Source organism: Octopus bimaculoides, chromosome 9 (genome assembly GCF_001194135.2).
Source record: "Octopus bimaculoides isolate UCB-OBI-ISO-001 chromosome 9, ASM119413v2, whole genome shotgun sequence".
Classification (NCBI taxonomy): domain Eukaryota; kingdom Metazoa; phylum Mollusca; class Cephalopoda; order Octopoda; family Octopodidae; genus Octopus; species Octopus bimaculoides.
Genome location: NC_068989.1, coordinates 81,208,798 through 81,223,872, shown reverse-complemented (window position 1 = coordinate 81,223,872; position 15,075 = coordinate 81,208,798). Strand labels below are relative to the sequence as shown.

Here is a 15,075-nt window from a genome sequence, read left to right as displayed (position 1 = left end):
TATATATATATATATATATATATATATATATATATGTGTGTGTGTGTGTATTTCATGTTATCAACATAATTGTAATCTACAACATCAAAGACATATCTCAGCGAAATTTCATTGAAAAAATAAACAGGCATTTTTTCAGAAAGTTATGAAGGAACATAACGTGATGGTGGCGGTAGTGGGGGTTCTGTGTTATGCCGAAATCCTGTGGTTGACGTCAACGGTGATCGACTGTGGAACACTGGAATCAAAAATAGGTCCGACTAGGTTGTTTTAAACAAAATATCGATATATATTGCAAGTGATTACTGATCATTGTTATTATTATCATTTAAAAAAAATTTTTATACTTCGTCCAGTTTTCGAACCAAATCAAGTTAGGAGACTTTCATCTCTTTACGACGGGAAGTCATTCGTTATAATCTTTATTGCTACATATTTCTTCATGATGTGTACCGAACTTAAACGTACTTGAGCTTGTAGGTTAACGAATTGAATAATAGTTCATATTGCAATTGTCACGTCTGTAATCAATTATACCCTAATTAATACTATTTTTTAAAAAAACTTATTTATCAAAAGTTAAACAGTTAATTGATTTTGTCAATTTCCCATAGTCAGGATGTCAGAGCCCCAACGTTGACCGATCAGCCCAATTCAATTTAATGTGTTAAAGTGTGAAACATGACAAGTATGTCTAGTTGTTATTTGTCGAACAATTTATAAACCACATCTTTTTAATAATAGTAAGAATGCTTTCATTTTATACTTGACACAGTAATTGCTCATCTGAAAAGGTAAAACCTGTTTTCGCTTAGCTTAGTAGTGAAAATTGCTATTGGCTTTACATTTATTATGAATAGTGAATTTTGTAAACTAAGGGTGTTTATAACAGTGTGTTGTGTAATTTTGGGTAGGGCCTCGGATAATTCAAGAACGTGTGTGTTGCAAGCAAATTTTTTAATACTTTGTTTTCACATCTCACTGTTTATTCACGTGAGTGTGTGTGTGTGCATAATTTTTTGAAGTGCATTAGATCTTACACTTACTACTTTATAATTATTACCCTTACAAATAAACAACTTAGCAGAGCCCATTTTTTTTGCAAGTGATATTTCTAGGAAGAAGACTTTGACTTGGCACCATAACCTAACGTAAAAATTCAAGGACTATTCGACTGGCAACTGACATATTACTAGTTTGGTTAACCGTGGCTCTGTTTAAATACAGGAGAGATTCTAAAAATATATGTTGGTAGAATTCAGGATTTACTTTGAGGGAAAAAACGTTCAAAAATCAAATAATTTCTGCATTATATTTGTTCCCTTTTTCACGTGATAGGGATTAATGAAGGCATGTGGCTTAATGGTTTGGTTTGAGTATTTGTCTCACGGTCGACGATTATGACTTTGATACGTGGCAGCATGATATATCCTTGAGCAAGACACTTTATTCCATGTTGCTCCAGTACAAAATGAGTTGTACCTGTAATTCAAAGGGCCAGCCTTGTCACATTCTGTGTTAGGCTGAATCTCCCTGAGGACTACATTGAGGGTACATGTGTCTGTGGAGTGCTCAGCCACTTGTATGTTAATTTCATAAGCAGGCTGCTTCATTGATCAAATCAACAGAAACCTACATCGCAACCAACAGAATGTCAGTTCAGGATTAGTTTGAAGGTGATGAAGCAACTGTTACTAGTAGATCAAGCAACCACATATTCTGCTTTTCCCTACTTACATGGTTGGCTGGGTCCTTCCCAATGCAGCGTCCTGCCATTTGTTGCATTCCTTTGTTATTTTCTTTGTAAATATTCAGCATTTTCACATCAGCTTTTACCAGCGACTTCCACCCTTGTCTTCCTTTGGTCTTAATCTCCTTCCAACATGTTCTATCAAGGATATTTATCATAATGCACTTTAGTTGGTACACTGTATCAATTCAGTTGCATCCATTGAATTATATGGTCAGGAAACATATATTCAATTATATTCAATTTTTCAGTGCTTTGTTCCAAGATACATATCCTGGATGCTCTGGGATGCACTATCCACTGATAGTGCATGATTCTGGGGTCTTTAGGGGTTTCAGGTCTTTCAACATCAGACCCCCTCCCTTAGTTGATCCAGCCAGGGTTGATCAAGTCCTGGTTTGTATTTCTGTATCAGTAAACCACCAATCTGCTCTCTTGGCCCTTTCTGCACTATATAGTTTTACAGTCAAACCCTACTCAAGGCAACTTTGTATATAACAAATTAAAAAGACTTTTGATGAAGTAAAATCTTTACATTTGGGAAGTAACAAAAGAAGGGTTTTAGGTCCCTTTTTTTACTGAGTTGCTTGTATGTAGGTTTCCACATTGAAGATTTCAACATGAATTGTATACTGGAAATGATTTTTTTTTTCAGTTGACCTGATTGATACCTTGCTAAACCTTTTATGGTTTGCCCTTGCCAAATCTCTTTATGTTTTTTTTTTTTAATGCCAGCTAATTGTTGTTCATAAATAATAATACCAAAGCTAATTATATTTTACTAAAATTATTATATATTTTTTCAGACTAGTAACCTGTCATGATGGGCCCTCCAAAATATGGAATTTACATAATCCAAGGTGAAATATCTCTAGTTGTGACTGCTATGAGAAGAACTACTCGATGGACTACACACAGTCACCAAGTAAGAATTTGGCATCTATTCAGTGTGCTTTTCCATTTAAACATTAATCAATATTCATTAGCATGTTGTTGGAAGTATTTTTATCCGTTTAAGCTGACTACAGTTATTTCAAGATTCAACCAAAAAAAACAATAATAATAAAGAAATGAGAACTGAACCAACTCTATAATACCTATTGTTAATATTTCTTGATACTATAAGGCAGTGAGTTGGCAGAATTGTTGGTATGCTGGGTAAAATGCTTATTGGCATTTTGGCTGTTGTTACATTGAGTTCAAATATTGCTGGAGTTGACCTTACTTGTCATCCTTTCAGGGTCAATAAAATAAGTACTGGTCGAGCACCAAGGTTGATGTGTTTGACTTACCCCCGCCCCCAAAATTGCTGGCCTTGTTCTACAATTTGAAACCAATATTTCTTGATACTTCAAATACTTTGCTATTATGGAGAGGGGAAAAGGCCTCATGAAACTGAAAGTTGGGACAAGCTCTAAGGATTTTTCATTTGAATAATATTGATTGCAAGGAATTATATCTAGCAGTTATGGCAATTTTTTCAGTCATGCTTTTATGCTTTTCAGCACCCACCTTTTTTTTTTTTATCATTGTTGCATAATGATAATATTTATGTATTAAGGATTAATTTTTTTAGACTCCCTCAATAATATGATGATGATAATTGATAGTAGATTCACTACCAAGCAATTTCATTTAGGGCCATAAACAAAGTCTGCATAATGCTTTTTAACATTGGCACAAGGCCACAAAATTTATAGGTGAAATATCCCAGTACATGCTTTTTGTTTAATTTATGTAGTCAAGAGGGATGAACGACAATGTCTACCAGAGTGGAATTTTGTGTTGAGAATGTAAAATGATGAGATTAAATAGTGAAGGACATTTTGTCTAGCTTTCTACCATTTCTGTTACTTTACTACTATGAAAGGTGAATATCAAAAATGTAAACCTAATACTGTAGATGTAAAAGAGAAAATAATGCAGTCACAGTTATTGCACTTTTGCACATAGTTAATTAACAATTGTCATTTGGAATGGCTTGCTAAATAACAGAGCTCTAATTATAGATTTTGTGTTCATTTGTCTGTTTTGTGTCCATTTCTCCATGGCTAGTATGGGTTGGAAGAATACTTATTACTGAAGCACTGTTTTACAGCCAAATGCCTTTCTTACTCATTTTTCAAGTAAGGGATGTTTTATTTGACTTGTCTTGAAAAGCACCGAGTTAGAGGATTATTTGTTGGTAGGGAATATTGATATAACGTCACCATTTTTTGCTCAAACGGCTTAATGCGGAATCTGTAGAATGTAAACAACATATATAATAAAAGGTGTGTGTGTTTATATGTATGTGTGTGTGTGTGTGTACCCTTATTCTAACATTATGTGATGGTTGTAAGTGAGCACCACAGTCGTACAAGTGATGTTTGTATCCAGTCTTCAATGGAAAAAACATGTTTGGTCATATTACCTTGCCACAAACAGGTCAGAGTTAGTGGCAGGAAGGGCATTTGGCCATAGAAAATCTGCCTCAGATTCCATCTGACTCTAACATTCCACTCTCTATTCTAGATTATCTGTTGCCTATTGTTATTTTAAACAATTCCCACAACTATGTATTACCAGGAAACGTGTTAGTTTGTTCTTGAACCATGTTCTTCACCGCAAAGTTGAAATTTAGGCAGTTGGGAGATTAAAACTAGTTAATTACATCACTTCATTGTTTAATATGTAAATTGACCATATCACGTTCAAATATTCTACCTGTTTTATGTTGAAACTGGCCAAGTGCAGCCTCCCATGCTTACCTTATAATGTAATTCTAAAAACAGTCACACATGTGAATATTAAGCATTACGTTTGGCAGAATAATCCAAATGCTAAAGGGTTCAACTGTTAATTGTACAGCTAAATCTTTACTTAAACATATTCAGACTTTGGCACAATGGTGATGTGGAGTTTTTAATGGTATATTACAAGATTAAGACATCACAGATATAGCTACAAAACCTTGGTGTTAATGATGTCCATTGAGACAAAGAAAAAAGCTTAAAGGTGTTCAGTAATACATATCCAGTTTTAGTAAAATCAGTTAGGTGGTTCAAATCAGCTCTTATTCAATAGAGTACATTATCAGAGTTGGACTTCTGTGAAACGTATCTGACCTGTTGGGATCAGTGGAATCCTTTTATTCAGTGAACAAGAACCACAACTTAATGATCAATGGGTCAATAATCCAACCAGCAAGAGATTCTCTTTGTGATCAGTCACCCTGCTAGGAATAATGACCAACTCCCAGTGTTACAGACCTCTTCTGTTCCTTATTCAAGAATCATCTGTGTGTGTGTGTGTGTGTATTTTATTAAAAGCAACGAGTCCAAGAAAAGATATTTTGCTTTGACTGAGACCATATCAGAGTGTTGTGATAGGCATCTGATTCATTCATTTCCTTGTTTTTGACAAAACAACACCAATAGCTTGTGTTCTTTGTTCTAAGTGACCAAACCATGTTCATCTGAACAGATAACCCCCAATGTTTGTTTGTCTACAAATATATATATATGTATTTGTATATACATCATCCTCATCATTTAACATCCATTTTCCATGCTGGCATGGGTTGGATAGTTTGACAGAGGTCTGGAGAGCCAGCAGCTGCACCAGGGGTACTCTTAACTGGGTCGGACATGCATGGCTGCAATCTCACTTTAGTTGCCAAGTCTTCTCAAAGGTCTTGGTCTCCTGTCATTATCTCTGTGAAACCCAGTGTTCGAAGGTCATGCTTCACCACCTCATCCCATGTCTTCCTGCGTCTACCTCTTCCACAATTTCCTTCCACAGTTAGGGAGTGACACTTCCTCATGCAGCTGTCCTCATCCATACATAACACATGACCATACCAGTGCAGTCATCTCTCTTGCACACCACATTTGATGCTTCTTATGCTTCTTATGTTGATATTAAATTGGGTGAAGGACTAAGTCTGCCACTCAAGTAGGACATGGCAGGCTTTGAACTCAGAACAAATACTGCAAGACATCAAGTCTGATTTTATTACAGTTCCATTAATCCACTGCCTGGGGTTGGTGCTTGTCTTTTTCTTTTATTAATCCCAAAAGGGATAAACAGCAAAGCTGACCTCAGCAGAATTTGAACTCATAGTGGCTGGAGTTGGAACAAGTATCACGACTCTGCCAATTTGCCACTTATATACAGAAGAATAACAGCTCTGGTGTTCTTGCTAGACACTGCTGGGACATGTTTTTATTTTTCTCCAATATTTATTGTGTTTTTAACATTACACATACATAACAGTTGTTATCTCAGAATAAATACCCCAGTAACTATCCTATCAACAGTGTATATACATTATGATTCATAGGTGGCTATTTTAGTTTCATACTGTCTCAATTGCATATATTGGATATTTATTCAGCCAGGCAGCTATTTGCAACATCAGTGAATATTCCATTCACGGTTTCCAATGTCCGAGGAGATGAATCCTCATCTGAACATGTGACTGGTTGTGAGTACATGTCATGGAAAAAGCCAAAATGCATCTGGTGTTTTTGCTAGCTGCTGCAGAGACAAATTTTCATTTCCCTTCAATATTTATTGTGCTTTTAACACATTGTGTTGTATAAGAGGTGTTATCTCAGGACAAATACTGCAGTTAACTTGCCTATCAACACAGCACATTCATAAGGTACATTATAAGATGTTATAAGAAATGCTACGTAGATGACTGCAATGACTTTAATTGCATTATGCCTGAAGAATGAACACTATTAAGGTTCCATGATTTCAGTCTATCATCATTTTGAATAATTTTTCACCTCAAACAAAACTGCATGTATTTTACAAAATAAGGAATTCATCTACTGGTGTTAGGAAGGGCATCCAGCCATAAAAAATCATGTCAAAACAGACACAGAAGTCTGGTGCAGTCTTCTGCTTGGACAGCTCCTGTCAAACTGTCTGACCCAATCCAGCATGGAAGGCAAACGTTAAATAATGATGATGATGTGTTTTACATTAAATGATCTGCATCAATTTAAACCAACAACATAAGCATTATCTAACCTTATTTTTTTCACTTTTGACCTTCAAATTATTATATTTTGTTGGCAGTATAACAATATTAATGCATTAGATTGGACAATATTTTTTCATAAAATCACAAGATCAATATCAGGTGTTGTTACGAAAGAAAAATGTTATTGAGCAATTGATGTCTATTGTTGTCAATATTTTAAAATGTAAATTTGCACAGCACTGACATAGTCATATGATTTAGGGTTCAGTCCTACTACACAGTGGCTTAGGCAAGTATGTCTTATGACAGCATCAGATACTTAGGCTACATTCTGAAATTTGGTAGATGGAAACTGTGAGGAAACCCATCATGTATGTATGCATGTATGTATGTATGTATGCATGCGTGTGTGTTTATATATGTGTGTCTCTCTCTGTGTGTGTGTGTGTGTGTGTATGTATGCATGTTTGTATATGTGTGTGTGCATATATATATATATATATATATATATATATATACACACACATACACATATGTACACACACACCTGTATGAATATGTTAAAACCGGCCAGATCAGAACACTCACATCCACCCTACAATATCATTCTGAAAATTAATTATCTCATCAAAACCTCAAAGCTATGAGATATTGCACAATTAATTCAAAACTGTGAATAAACAGGCATTACATTTGACAGTAATCTGAATGCAAAATGTTTAAACTACAGTTATCGTGTCAACATATGAAAGTGGCATGTATTTTGCTGCAGTCATTGGGAAATATATAAACTGGTAGCTTATATTACAGATGTTACCAAAGTTTAATGTTGAGCTTTATTTATTATGTATTAGGTGCTGCTATGGCAGAGTGGTTAAGAAGTTTGCTTCTCAACCACAAGGTTTTGTATTTAGTCTCACTACCCTGCACTTTGGACTAGTATCTTCTACAATAACCCCAGGTTGACAAATGTCTTGTGAGTAAATGATGGTGGTGATGTACAGAACCCTGTTGTGTGTGGTGAGTGAGTGAGTGTCTTCTTTGTGTATTTTACTTAGAAAAGTATTGAGCTGCAGATAGTATTGTTCGTTGACAAGGAATTGTCAATAAACCATCTAGTGGGTCTGTGCTTTCAAAGATGAGTGGTATGAAAAATATCTTGAAAAGAGACAAGAGTTAGTGAATGGAAAGAGCATCTAGCTGCAAGAAAACAAGGGTATGAGATGTTTTGGTAGTCATTTGAAACCACCTATTTGGCATCACTGATTTGATGTTGACTTATTTGACATCAGACATTTTAATGTTTCTCTTGTCTCTCTTTCTTTATTTCTTTGTGACACTTTTTCTCTTTATGTGGAGAAGGAAAGTATTTATGTCAATCATATTCAAGTAACAAATTATGATGCCCCTCTCGCCCTCTGTCTTTATTTGTATGTGTCTATTTCTGTATGTATTTGTATGTGTTTGTGTTTGTGTGTGTGTGTGTGTGTGTGTGTGTGTGTGTGTGTGTGTGTGTGTGTGTGTGTGTGTGTGTCTCTCCAGTGGCAAAATGTACTATCACCAAAACGTGTTGCATGTCTTGTCAGCCATGTGAAATTGTCAGTGTCTAAACAACCATATCCAATCCTCTCATTCTAAAAAAATAAACAATACTTCATCATCATTTAATGCCTGTTTTCCAGACTTGCATGGGTTGGACAGTTTGACTGAAAACTGTTAAGCTGGGGTGCTGCACCAGGTTTTAATCTGATTTGGCATGGTTTTTACAGCTGGATGTCCTTCCTAATGCCAACCAATCCAAGAGTCTAGTGAGTGCTTTTTATGTACCACCAGCATGGCTGCCAGTTACGAAACACCGGCATTGGCCACGACTATGATCTCACTTAACTTGACAGGTCTTCTCAAGCGCAGTATATTGCTGAAGGTCTCGTTCACTTGTCACTGCCTCTGTGAGGCCCAAAGTTCAAAGGGTACTTTTTACGTGCCACCAGCACAGGTGCCAGTTATATGACACTAGCATCATCTATGACTACTTCAATAATATGTATTTGTCTAACCTATGCTTGCAGGGAAAAATTGACATAAAATGAAAGAAAAAGAAGTATTAAAAATGATAGCTTTTCATTTGTTAGTTTTTTCTTGTGCTAGAATATTATTTTCTCAAAATTTGTCTTGTCAGGTTATGTATTATAAATTGTTTCTAATTTAATTTAATTCCGTTTTAGACAATTAAATGCTACCTAATTTCTGTTTCTGGCCTTAACTCTTAAAATCTTGTTATAAATATCTATATTTATGTAAACCTCCCAATCCTGTTAAAAACTAGACATTTTGAAGAAATGCAGTTCAATATAAAAAAAAAAATTCGTAATAAATAACTGTTGTATGATTTTGGATGAAATTTGCTTATGATATTATGATCATTGGTGTACCCTGCAAATGTGGTTTTTAGCTGATTTTTACCTCTTGCCATATCACTTTCACCTGCCCAAGTTGGTTGAATACTAGTTAATTGATACCTGGATTGATTTCCTGTCTCAGAACTGAATTTGTGTTTGAGATAATCTCTGTAATTTGGAAGCTGCACAACTCTCATTAGATAAAGCATTCCAAAATATATCTCCATTTCTTCCATTCAAATGTTTTGTAAGGCTCTATAAATTAGTGTTACTTACTGTTCTTACAATAATTACATTATCATAAACTCACTAGTATGACAAGATGCTTCATTTAAGAGTAAATTATTTTAAAATCTGTATCGTTCATTTATGAAAGCATCAATGCAATATTGGTTATATGATTATTCCTCTCCTACTCAAAATCTATAAATCCTAATAACTTAACTGACACTGAAATATCACCCTAATTATTGTTTTTAGAAATCCAAGCTGTCTTTCTCTAATTAAATCATGAATAACAATAAATATATCATTAATGAATAATATCACTGGATTCAAACACACTGCTTGATGTATTAAACCACCATTAAGCTTGAAAATCAAAGGAATGAAAATCCAGAGAAATTCACTCAATAAAATGCAAAAACATAAGCACAGACATTGCAAACTGAGATTAAACTTTGATCCTCACACAGAAGAATGCTTAGATCCTATTTTTCAGTTCCTTTTCAACACTATTTGAATTGCTATTACATACAGTTTGGGACATGGCAACAATAGTTACTTGTGGGATAGGATTTTAAGAGTTGATATATTTGCATAATCTGCTATTGTGTGAAGAACATTACCAGCTTTATGAAATTGAATATATGTTAACACTAAGTGGACAAATATCAAAATTTGTTTTTTCCTCTTGGTCTTTCTTTCACACTGTCTATATATGATATTATAATAATAATGAAATTATTGTGTGTAGTGCTCAGGTGCACTACAACTTATCAAAAGTGCATCTATAGTACATAGAATTATGCACAAATGTCAGGAAAGTGAACAGTGTATGAGTCATGATATACAGGTGTGGATGCATATGGAGCAGGGGGATATCAGGTGTAGTGATGGTGAATTTCAGGAAGCATTGAGGTTTTAAAGGATGCAATGTCTCAGCAGCTAACAACTAATGCAGGTAGCTTGTTCCATGCTTCAGCAATTCTGAGTGTGAAAAAATGTTTCTGAAAGCCATGGGAGCTGTGCTGTTTTCTGACTTTGTAGGCATGCCCACATGTGTTAGAGACATGAAATTCAAAAAGGTGCTCAAGATTGTTGTTGGCATGATGGCTAATAATTTTGTGGGTGTTTACCAAGTCAGTTGCGAGACGTTGGAGCTTCAGTGTATCCATGCTCAGGTGTTCAGAGTATGGTAGATACCCGATGGAGGGTATTTGCTTGGTTTTATGTCTCTGAACAGTTTCCAGGAGCAAGAATGGGGATTCCAGACTGGTGATGCAAATTCCAAATGTGGCTGCATCATAGCCATATGCAGCTTTAAATAAATAGCTGAAGAGCAGCTGACAAAGGTGTTGCTGACTGATGCCAAGACACCCTCGGCCTTCTTGACAATTTTAGAGATGTGCCTTGTCCAGCACAAATCACTGCTGACAGTAATGCCCAGGTGATGTTCACGGGAAGAGTTCTTGATATTAGTGTTGTGAATGGAGTATGTGGATGCTGGGTTATTACTCCTGAAATGCCTGGTGATACACTTGTCCGCAACCAGCTTGAGTTGCCAGTCTGTGATCCATTGCTGCATTGTGTCCAGGTCTGATTGCAGGAAAGATCTACAGAGTGCGTAAAATATTTGGGGTCAGCTTTATGTTTATAAAAAAAAACCCAGATATGGCGTTAGGAAGGGCATCCAGCTGTAGAAACTCTGCCAAATTAGATTGGAGCCTGGTGTTGCCATCCGGTTTCACCAGTCCTCAGTCAAATCGTCCAACCCATGCTAGCATGGAAAGCGGACGTTAAACGACGATGATGATATAATAACAGATAACTTTATTTATCAAAAAATGCTATAAGGATAAAAATAAACCTTCATCACTATGCTCAACCATTATAACCACAATAACAGAATGCCTCTTCATTTCTTGAGTAAGCTGAGGGTCTGCCATTATTATTTTCTGAAACAAAGATTATACAGAGTTAACAAAAAATGCAGCAATGACCCCAAAATGGTGTGTCCTCAAATACCTTACACACCCTGTGTAGTGTTCAGGATCTGTCCTTGATGTCATCTGCATATTTCAGCTTGTGGCATTCTTTAAGTTGGCATCTATGTCATTAATGTATGCAACAAACAAAAAGGGAACCAAGAATAGATCCCTGCAGCACACCAGATGACATCTCATAGGATGAAGGATGCTGTCCTGAACTGACTACCTCTTTTTAGCTGAGAATGAAGAACCCCAACTAGTTAAAAAGATAATCTTTCACACCCATTGCAGAGAGTTTTGTCATAAGTCTTTTGTGTGGCACAGAATTAAAAGCTTTAGCAAAGTCTAGGTAAACAACATCCACCCATGAGCCACCATCAGTAACCCGGGTGATGTCTTCAAGAAACTTGATAAGTTGATCACAGCAGCTGGAGTTAGGGATAAATCCAAATTGTGAGGACCAGATAAGGCTGTGAGAATCCCAGAAGTTCCAGAGTGTTTCTTTGACACCGGATTCCATCAGTTTGCCAATGCAGCTAGCAAGACTGACTATAGTTGACAGGCAATGTGTGGTCACCCTTTTTGAACAAGGAATGACACTGGCAGTTTTCCACTGCTCTGGAGTAGCACTGTTGTTAAGACAGAATTGAAAGAAGAGTGAAAGCTACTGCAGAAGAAAGTACCCACCATGTTTGAGAAGCAAATACATAACACCATCAAGACCAAGAGAGGCATAGTTGAGCTTATTATTATGGTGACATCGCATTGCAGGTGTAAATTCCATAGCTGTTATAGAATTTGATGTCAGAGGTGGCAGAGATGGTACATTTTAGTTTTCAATGGTAAAAATTCCTGCATAGCATTCAGCAATGAGTTCTGCACATTCTTTGAGGTCATCAGTAATCTGGCTTGTGTGGGGATTGCGAAGGGGACCAACTGGAGAGTAAGGTCTCTGCTTTGAATGCACATTTTTCCAGAACACGGTACTGTTAGGCAGACATCTAAAATTGCTCTAGTTTTTTTGTTTTTGTGGCCACCACGTAGCAACTACATGAAATTTTACACAACAGTAGAGAAAAATATGAATAACAACCACACAAACTCATCAAGTGTGAAAAGTGCTCATTAATGAGTTATACTTTTAATATTTCGTAATTATGTCTGTTGCCCTCTTGGAAACTAGGCCAATGGCATGTGTATTAGACTACTTGTTTGTTATGAAAGAAAGATTGTGATGTACAGAATGTTGAAACAAATCTGATTTCAGAATAAATAAGATTGTGAACTTAAATTTACATACTATTAGAGGGTCTTTTTCTTGATTTTTACTTGAAATATTTTCACCTACTGAGACGCATTTGCAAACCATTTGAATTAAATGGAAATGGGGAAGGGGGATATGAAGGGTAAATTTTGTCTGCCCTCCGAAGCATGTCAAATGTTAAGAAATACATGTAGTAATCTTTAAAAATAATAATAATGATGATGATAATAATAATGACAATAATACCTGTAATATTAACAAGATCAAAAAAACTCATCGTTTTTCTCTCTTCTCCCTCATCCCTGTTCTAAAGGTAATCCTATTTTCACACTTAGCTTTATCAGAGGCTAAAAGGTATGAAAGTGCCTCAGTAGAGTTTGAAAAAGACGGCCTGATTAGTTTGGCTTTCAGACCTGGTCGACAAAGGTGGAGAGCACCCTTCGAAGGAGTATAGCCTAAGTCTTTGGATGAGCTGGTGGCAAATGCCAGAAGGTCAGCTATGTTCTCTGATACACCAATAGCAATTACTTCATGGTTGACAGATTCAGTGGCTTTCTCGATGCATCTAGATTTGGCAAGAGCTACAGGGAGATTTTTTAGCAAGGCATTCCAATAAGATCCCTCATTGTGGGGTTCCACATGAATGCTTGATTTGATTTCTGCTATTTCTCAGCTTAAAGCAGAAATCATTTGTTGTATTTCCGCAAACTCTGTATTGATGGTCGATTTTTGTTGTTCTTCTTCAACAGGAATGGTAGGGGAAGACACAGACATCAGTTGTTGTTGTTGAGAGGTAATGGGAGAGGAAGACATGGGATGATGTTCTTCAACAAGAGTGGTAGTGGTCGGTTTTTACCGTTGTTCAGTAGCAATGGTAAAGGAAGACCCAAGTATCGGTTTTTGTTGTTGCTGTTCAACAGCAATGGTAGAGGCAGACACACAAGCCAGGCACTGAAAGGACCAATTATCTATTGTTCTCTCTGTCAGTCTATATATACATAAAGGCTAGATTTGGGAATAAACCCCACTTCCATGCAAAATATATTTTGTGATAAATTTTGTTTTGGAAATTCATGTGTTTCAGACATGTAATTCAGAAACAATATTTCGAAAGCAAAATTTAGAAATGCAATAGGTACAGCAGGTTGTTTATGCAGAAATCAAATGGAGGCAGCTGGCAAACAAATAATAAAAGGGAAATATTAACATGTTGAAAAAAAAAAAAATTTTGTTTTGGCTGAATTGTAAGATCTAATTTCCTAAAATAGAATTATGTAGAAATTCTTGAAAAAGAAAAATTAAAAGGATGCCAAAACAACCCTACACATAAGCGTATGTGTACACTATGTCTCTATTAATATTTTATATATAAGCATGTGTGTGTGTGTGTGTGTACACTATGTATCTACTCATATTTTATATGTATGTTTGTGTGTGTGTGTGTGTGTGTGTTACTATCTCTTTACTTCGATATCACATAATCGCATGTCTGATCATAGGGAAATATTCACTTGCCTAGAAACAGATGAGAGTTGCTGACAGGAAGGACATCTTGCCATAGAAAATATGCTCCAATAAAGTTCCATTTGACCCATGTGTTCATGAAAAAGTGTATGTTAAATTAATTATTTTATATATATTTTCCAAATTAGTTGCCATACACAAAACTCAGTATCAATACTAAATACAATCTTTTTAAGACAGAGCTTATATGTTTGATGTAAATGATGTAGAGATGTATCTAACTCTTGGTATTTTGTTTTTTCTTTTGTGTGTGTGTGTGTGTGTGTGAGTGTATACTACAGTGTTGAATGTGATGGTTAGGTGTATTTTGATATTAGTTAAATTGTGGTGTTGTAGTTAAGAAGGGAAATAGATTTCTTAGGTATCACCTTAAGGCTGTTGTTGTGGAGCCTAGATTCCTCAGTGATTTAAGCAGGGTTGGAGTAGTTGTGTATACTTTTTAGAATCTTTAGTCTGCTAGTTGCAAAACAGACTTGTTGTACTGGTGCCCACCCACTAAAACTACCTCGGACGCTTTCTGAAGCGGTTGGCACTGGAAAAGCATAAAGTCATAGAAACCACACCAAAACTGAAACATTAGAGCATGCCACAATCCCCAGACTCGTATGATTCTGTCACCATGGAAATCAAATGTAAAAGGATGATGATGATGATGTGTGTGTATCTTTGTAGCACAGTTATAGTTGCTATTTCTATGTTTCTTCATATTTATTCTGGACATACTCTTTTACTTGTTTCAGTCATTTGACTGTGGCCACGCTGGAGCACCACCTTTAGTCGAGCAAATCGACCCCAGGACTTATTCTTTGGATGCCTAGTACTTATTCTATCGGTCTCTTTTGCCAAACCGCTAAGTTACGGGGACGTAAGCACAACAGCATCGGTTGTCAAGCGATGTTGGGGGGGGGGGCACAAACACAGACACACAAACATAAACACACACACACACA

General features: G+C 36.0%; 1 protein-coding gene across 1 annotated transcript in view; it reads left to right on the top strand.

Moving 5' to 3' along the window:
- The window catches only part of LOC106879283 (Golgi-specific brefeldin A-resistance guanine nucleotide exchange factor 1-like), a 94,772-nt gene that overhangs the window by 6,592 nt on the left and 73,105 nt on the right, over positions 1-15,075 (top strand). The window contains 1 exon segment of the mRNA XM_052970817.1: positions 2,557-2,675. Within this exon segment, the coding sequence (XP_052826777.1) occupies positions 2,571-2,675 (105 nt within the window). The 5' untranslated portion in view covers positions 2,557-2,570.